Source organism: Lichenostomus cassidix, chromosome 18 (genome assembly GCF_008360975.1).
Source record: "Lichenostomus cassidix isolate B80296 chromosome 18, HeHo_3.0, whole genome shotgun sequence".
Taxonomy (NCBI): Eukaryota; Metazoa; Chordata; class Aves; order Passeriformes; family Meliphagidae; genus Lichenostomus; species Lichenostomus cassidix.
Window position 1 is genome coordinate 6,887,249 of NC_139498.1, and position 7,838 is coordinate 6,895,086.

The 7,838-nt window shown below is 56.9% G+C and overlaps 1 protein-coding gene across 1 annotated transcript; it reads left to right on the forward strand.

Moving 5' to 3' along the window:
* Positions 1–1,487: 1,487 nt before the first annotated feature.
* Positions 1,488–7,126, forward strand: GALR2 (galanin receptor 2). Its single transcript, XM_085077825.1, has 2 exons — positions 1,488–2,118; positions 3,447–7,126. Exons 1-2 carry the CDS (start codon positions 1,778–1,780, stop codon positions 4,225–4,227), a joined length of 1,122 nt encoding a protein of 373 aa, XP_084933951.1. The 5' UTR covers positions 1,488–1,777; the 3' UTR covers positions 4,228–7,126.
* The last annotated feature ends 712 nt before the right edge of the window (positions 7,127–7,838 follow it).

Below are 7,838 nucleotides of genomic sequence, written 5' to 3' on the forward strand. Positions count from 1 at the left end.
TTTGCTGCTCCTCTGGAACCTGGAAATGGGAGGATAAAACCTTCAGCCACTGGCTCTGTTTGTGGATTCCCCCTGCAGAGCTGGCAGGGGGACAGAAGGACCACACAAACCAGCAGCTCCACATGGAGCAGAGCCTCGAGGAGAGCCTTGCAGCAAGGCTGAGCTGCCTTTGGTGTCACAGAGATTGCTGCAGAGAATAAATCCACAGAGTTATGAGCTCCAGCATCCTCACACCAAAGCGGTCTGTTCACTTCTCCACGTACCTCATCCGAATGGCAGCTGGTTTTGTGGGGCTTCCTGTGGGCTGCCCAGGGTGACAAGGGCTCCGTGTCCTGTGGTGGCAATGTCACGAGTGTCCCCACAGCTCCCAGCTCTGAAAGCCCGTTAAAAGAACTGAGAAGCTGTGGAGTGAGTTAGTTACAGGAGTAATTGATGCACTAAGTATTTCTTTCTCCCCAGGAGCAAAGGAAGGCAGCCTGGGGTGGGGGCAGACGAAGAGTCCTTGGAGGGCTGATTGCACTGGCCAGTCCCAAGACTTCCATCTGTGCAGGAATAAAAAGGCAATTTTGCAGGAAAAGAAGAGATGACATGAAAAAGATTTGTTCTCACTGCCGTGAATCACCCTGCTCTCCCAGCCGTGGGGAGCAACACAGTTTCTCCTGAAAACCTGGGCTCACGTCGGGTGTTTTGGTGCAAGGATCTAGCTGCCTGCTGGACAATATGGACACATCTGCAGTCAGAGGACCCCCATTCCTAAAAACCAGCCCTGCAGCCCCCGGGACTGAACAATCCCCCTCCCAGTGACTGCTGCAGGGGGAGGCGATAAGAAAACCCCCGCAGCCGCCTCACTTTGGGTGCCCAGCGCCCTTTGGGGTGCCCAGACCGGCTGCCCCAGCCCCTCTCGGAGGTGACAGCACCGACTGACATTTACCCCATCCCAGGCCAAGCCCGCCCCGGCCGTAGCCCCTCTGCCGGGGGTTCCCCAGGGGCAGCGGGGTCGGGATTCCCTCCCCGGGGCGCGATGCACGGAGCGGGCGGGAGCCGCGCCCCGGAGCCCCCCGGCCCCCCCGCTCCGCCGGCGCACGGAGAGCGCCAGAGCCGCCCCGCCGGAGCCGCCCGGAGCTCCCGCACACCCGGAGGAGGTGAAGGACGCCCGGCTCCCCCGCGTCCCCCCGCAGCTCCCCGTGCGCCCCGGCGGGACCCCCGCACGCTCCCCATGCACCCCCTTTCCCCTGCATCCCCCGTGCGCTCTCCGGGCACCCCATTTCCTGTGCTCCCCCTTGCCCTGCATCCTTGGTGCGCTCCCCGCTGCAGTGTCCTTGCACCCCCTTTTCCCGTGCATCCTTTCTGCTCTCCCCAGCGTGCTCTCCGTGCACCCCCTTTCCCCTGCAATCCCTGCTGACCTCTCCGTGCACCCCTTTTCATTGCATCCCTGCTGACCACTCTCTCCGTGCACCCCTTTCCTGTGCATCCCTGCTGCACTCCCCACTTCACCTCTTTTCCTGTCCACCCCTTTCCTGTGTATCCCTGGAGCACTCCTCGCTGACTTTTCCCTACACCCCCTTTCCCTGTGCTCCCCAGTCTGCTTTCCCTGCTCTCCCTTGTCCTTTTCCTCCCTTCCGGGCTCCCCAGCCTGCTCTCCTGCACCCCCTTTCCCGCTCAATCCCCGGTGCATCACTCACTGACCTCTCCCTGCACCCCCTCACCCTCTGTGCCTCCCCAGTGCCCTCTCCACACTCACTCTCCCCATCCAGCCCCTGTCTGAGCACTCCCGGCCATGAACGGCTCTCTGGCGGGCTCGGAGGGGAGCTGGCAGCCCGAGTCCGTGATCATCCCACTCGTGTACCTCATCATCTTCCTGGTGGGCACAGTGGGCAACAGCCTGGTCCTGGCCGTGCTGCTGCGCAACGGGCAGGTGAAGAACACCACCAACCTCTTCATCCTCAACCTGGGGGTGGCTGACCTCTGCTTCATCCTCTTCTGCGTCCCCTTCCAAGCCACCATCTACACCCTGGAGGGCTGGGTGTTTGGGCCCTTCATGTGCAAGGCTGTCCACTTCTTCATCTACCTCACCATGTACGCCAGCAGCTTCACCCTGGCCACCGTCTCCCTCGACAGGTAGGAAAGGGCATGGGGGGCTCCCTGCACCACGAGGCTCCCCCTTCTCTGGATCCCCCTGGGCAGAGAGGGGACAAAACCCCCTGGAGTTAAATCCTGATTGCTGCGATCTCCCGGGGCTGCTGGAGGAATTGAGGAGTGTTTCCCAGTTGATGTGTGCAAGGAAGTGCAACCACCCCGTCTGAGGTCCTGCAGAGGGCTGGGTGGGGATCCCTGGCCCCAGTGCCCAGCTGAAGGAGGCTTTCAGACCCTGAAGCTGTAGGACTGGGATTTATCCACAGGCTCTGGCAGTGACGTGGGGATGAAAAATGAGAGAGAAGTAAAGGTCAGTCCCTGTGCAGCTCTGGCTCTTCCTGGGATGCATGGAGAGAGCCCCTACCCTCCCAACAGCCCCCAGCAGGCAAACCTTGAGGGGCAAAAAACACTGGGATGTTTGAGCTGAGACACTGATTTTCTCACTCTCCCCTTCTATTACCAAAAAGCCCCTTTCTGTCCCAGTGCTGTCCCTTGTCCCAGGGACTATCCCAGCCTTTTCCAGGGTGGGTTTAGCTGGGAAGCCTGTTGCTCCTGCCTGTGCTTTACCTCAGCCCCTGCTTCTGCAAGGGCGGTGAGTTATGACCCTGCAACAAGAGAGGCTGGGAGCTCCTGGTGCTCCTCCGCTCAGTGCCCAAAACCTGCAAGATGGGGTGTGGAAAGTCCATCTGCAAGTCCCCTGGGTGGCCCTGGAGCTGGGCTGGATGTGTCCTGCCATCCCAGCACGGCACTGCACGGGCTGCTGATAGCACCCCCGGGAGCTAAAACACATCCAGGAGCTGCCTCTCCCCCCGTATCCCACCGAGCGGGAGGGAACAGACATGATGAGCAAGGGAGGGCTTGCACAAGCCTCAGAGCTGGGTGCAATTAAGGGACCAGCTAATTACAGACCTGAAAAGGGCTGATGTGCTTTCACGTGTGCCAGCATGAGGAATGCTGTGTCTGGGGATCCTGGGGACTTGCTCCTGCCTTTGAATCCTCACTGCTCCAGTCATTTATGCCAGATAGTGATGATCAAGTGGGGGTCTCCTGGATTAGGGGAGGGACAGAATGGGATCATCCTCATTGTCTCCACAAGCACTGCTGGGAGCAGAGGGTGATGGAACAGGGTCAGGGAGAGAATCTTCCTCAATCCTCTGTGCTGCACAGGGTCCCTAAAAAGCATCAGTTGCGTGATTAATTGCCCTGGAAAGCTCAAATCCATCACTTCTGCCCTTTCTTCAATCTGCTCCTGGGGATGCTCTCCCTGTGCCCTCCCCAGGACTGCAGCCTGTCCCTCTCCCTTTCCTGTGCAGGTATTTGGCCATACGATACCCCCTGCACTCGAGGGAGCTGAGGACACCCAGGAATGCTCTCCTGGCCATCTGCCTCATCTGGGGCCTCTCCTTCATCTTCTCGGGCCCTTACCTCAGCTACTACCAGCAGTTCCAGCTGGCCAACCTGACCGTCTGCCACCCCATCTGGGAGATCTCCCAGCGCAAGATCATGGACATCTGCACCTTCATCTTCAGCTACATCATCCCCGTGCTGATCCTGAGCCTCACGTACATGCGGACTATTCGCTACCTGTGGCGCTCCGTGGATCCTCTCCAGGACATGTCAGAGTCCAAGAAGGCCAAGAGGAAGGTCACCAGGATGATCATCATCGTCGCCATCCTGTTCTGCCTCTGCTGGCTGCCCCATCACCTGGTCATCCTCTGTGTGTGGTTTGGGTACTTCCCCCTCAACCACTCCACCTACGTGCTCCGCATCCTCTCGCACGTCATCTCCTATGCCAACTCCTGTGTGAACCCCATCGTCTACGCCCTGGTCTCCAAACACTTCCGCAAGGGCTTCAAGAAGATCTTCAGCTGCCTCCTGCACAAGAAGGCAGCGCACAAGGTGCATGTGGCCCAGGTGGCCAACACAGTCAGCACGCTGGAGGCAGAGCTCAGCGAGGTGACCCAGCTGAGTGAAGCTCTGCCCAGCCGCTCTGCTGCACGCTGCAGGGTCTCAGCACAGCCCTGGGGGGAGGCAGAGCTGGTGGGACAGCAGCAGAGAGCAGATGGCTCCTCCATCACCTTCAGTGTCAGCTAGCAGAGCTTCCTCCCACCCCGTGGCTTTGCAGTCTCCTGCAGTGTCACAGGCCTGGGGTTGGGCTATGTTTTGGGTTGAAATGCATCCAGTTGAACTCTTTTCATTCAAATGCACCCAGATATCATAATAGTGATGCTGCTGATGCAGAATCAGCCAAGAACCAACCAAGGATCCACGGGCAGGATTTGCTTCAACCAAGCACTTGCTGAGAGCAGAGAGATCAAACCCAAAAATCCACTGCCATGTGTAAACACCTGCTCCTCTGTCATGGACAGACTTACTGCCTGTTGCATCTACACCTGGAGCCTGTGGACAGCTCTGGTCCCTCCAATCGGCACAGGTCTGGCTGGAGTTAGCAGGTGCACTTTTAGGGGACATTTGGGAAGTCTTGGCTTGTTTGTGTCCTGCTTCAGGAGCTGCATCCCCGGGCAGTGCTGGGCACAAACCCAGCTCAGGTTGGAAATTCCAGGAGTGAAGCACAGAAGGTCAACAAGGACCACTGGGGAGGGAGGCTGTTTGCCAGGGGAGCACAGCCATGGACCACAGCCCCATGGGAGGGAAGGATTTCAATAACTTTGGACAGCCTGGGCACGGCTCTGCATCTCAGCCAGGCGAGGTGCTCAGGGAGTTGAGCAGGGCACTGACACTGCTTCCCTGGGGCTGGACAATGTGAGAGCTGGGGGAGCCCAGCCAGCCAGGAAAGCCTCAATAAAGCCCCTCCATCCCACCTGCTGTGTCCAGCTCCCTTGAGAAGTCCCACAGATGCAGCGGAGGAGAGGTGGGTGCTGGGGGGTAGTGGGACCTGCTGGATGCAGGGAAGCTGAGGGGGGATGGAGGATGTGGGTGATGTCTGAGTACATCCCTGGAGGGGACACGGCGGCACAGGAATGTCTCTGCACCCACTGGATGCAGCTGTACCTGCCCACAAGGAGCTGCTGTGATTCACACACACGTTCCCCCTTCACACTGCAAGGGCTTCTGAGCCCTGTGACCATCACCAGCCAAGAGCTTTAAGCAAAGATCTTCCTTTTCTTTACCAGTAGAGCATCACTGGACTGGGATCAATTCACTCTTTTGAAAACCCCATGGCAGAGCACAGCCAGAGGTGGTGGTGAAAGCACAGGGGAGCTGGGATGAGCTATGCTGTGCATCCCTGCAATTCCCAAGTCTGTACTCCAACAGCCCCTGTGAAGGTCAGGTCTCTATAAACTGCCATTACAAAGGCTCTGTCTGCACAGATTTCACTGTTGTGAATCCCCACGGCAGAGCTCCCCAGCACTGGGATGGGTATTTCTGTCCAGGACCCTGGCTCTCTCTAGGGATTTGGTCTTCACACAGCCCTCTGCCACCCAGACGCAGTGCTTGGCCTTTTTTCCTGAGGAGCTTTTGACTGTAAAACTTCTTTTTCCCCTGCTGAGTGTTATTATAACCAGACCTTCCTCTCCCCACACAGAGGGCAATAAATCGGCCACCTCCTCCTATCCGTAACGGTGATATTTAGTCTAGTCCTGCTCCCAGCATAAGTCACAGAGAGCAGCATATAAACAGCTCAATTAATTACATCTGCATTTATCTCCCTGCTCAACCCTTCACAGCCAGGGAAAACATTGAACCAGCTGCACAAACACAGCTAAAAGCCTTATCTTCCTCCTGCCCTCATCTACCTCTGCTCAGAGAGCCACAGGATCTCACACATACCAAGGGGTTCGATCCCCTCTCCTGGACAGAGTTATCAGCTCACCTTGGGCATGGAGATGTTGTCCCACCACCTGTGCCCTGCCAAGGGAACAGGTCCTCCTGTGCTGGCATGGCAGGAGGTGCAATGTCCCATCTCCTCATGGCATCACAGAGACGCTAACTCTGCTCCCACATCCATCCCAGCCCAGCCTTTCCAACAGCCTCCCAAGCCCATGGCTGACCCTGTCCCACCCTGCTAACTGTTCTAGAGTTGCCCTGCCACCCCATGACCACTTTGAAGACACATCCCAGGACACCCCTAAGTCAGCTACCAGCTCAAAGCATCACTGTGGCTCCTCTCCCATGCCATGGGCACCACTGGCACCTGCTTGTTTCTGGCCACTATTCAGCAATGAGGTCCCAAAGGGTGACAGCAGGCTGGGGACAGGCTCTGCACAGCTCCCAGCCTGGGGGCTGCACCTCACTGCTGCCTCCAGCACCCCCAAGTCCCCTCTGACACACACCACGGTTCACATGGGTGCTCTCACCCTCTCCAGGAGCAGCAGGGGCTTGGTGATGGTCAGACAGCAAGGTCAGGGCTTGGTGTTGTGACAGATCCAACCTCCCTCCTCGTTTTATGGATCCTCACCCATCAATCCATCAGCTCTCACCCCTCTGCAGGCTGTGAGAGTGAAGCCTGGGCCAGCTGCTGGATCCTTACACCATTTACAGCATATACAGAATTAGAGTAAAAAATTCCCTTGAGTTTATCTAACATTGTTGCCACTCATCTGAGGAAGAAGTCATTGCCCTCACACCCAGCCCATGATGAGCCCTCCAAGACCAAACACAGGGTTTTGCTGCCAACACAAAACCATAGTGGGAAACTACTTTCCACCCCCAATAACAGAGCATATCAGGCTCAGATGGAAAAGACAAGAGCATCATGACCTGCTGACCCTCAACACGCTCCCAGCTGAGAGAAATGGACTCCTGGTCCATTCCCTTGGGAGGTTTTATCTTAAATTAAGAGCACTGCAAGTCCCCATGTTCCAGTTAAAATTTAATAAAAGCATATTTAGCTGGAAGTGAAAAATGAATAGGCTAAACCCAGCTCCCATCAAGCCCAAGAGTGGGCAGGGAGATGAGGAACACTTGGCTGAAACCTCAGTTAGCGTGAGCTTTCCACACAGATTTATCACTGGGGTTAGAGAAGTTGTTTTGGGTTGTGGGTTTATTTTGTTTTCAAACACTTACTCTGCCAAATTTGCTCCCCAGTATGAGGAGGCAGCAAATAGCACCCCCAGACCCTGGCACAGCCCCCAGCATGGGCCACCAGGCAAGCTAGAAAATAAACAATGGAGAAATGGGACTCTGGCCCTAAAACCTTGGAAATCAGACATGCTCCCTGTGTCAGGGCAGAACGGGAGGTGAGGGAAGGGTGTTAAACCCCACAGGAGCCTTGAGGGAAGCAGAGCAGGAGGCAGAGAGGGTTCAGCCCCGTCCCTGGCCCCTTCCCACAGTCTCAGCACCACTCCAGGCTCCACTCTGAGCTCTTAGAGGGGCATGAAGGGCTCAGCTGTGAGAGGCTCAGGCTGTGCTGGCTGCCATGGTCGCTCCTAATTAACGTGTTGCAAACATTCCTTACCATAAAAAGCCAAGGAGCACACGGAGCTCTCCCCAGTTCTGTGCAGTGCTGAACACGAGCTCAGCCAGAGGCTCCCTCTCTCCCACCCTGAGGAGGGGTGGCTAATACCAAAACACACTGCTACTCCCAAAGCAGGTCTGGCTCCCCACATTCATTCCCCGTGCAGGGGAGAAGCAGGCAGGGAGGGAATGCTTAGAGCCAGGCTGAGTGAGAGGCTGGATTTAGGAAATGGGGACCAGGTGGCTTAGCTTTTCCTTTATCTCAGGAAAATGAGGGTCTTGAGTCC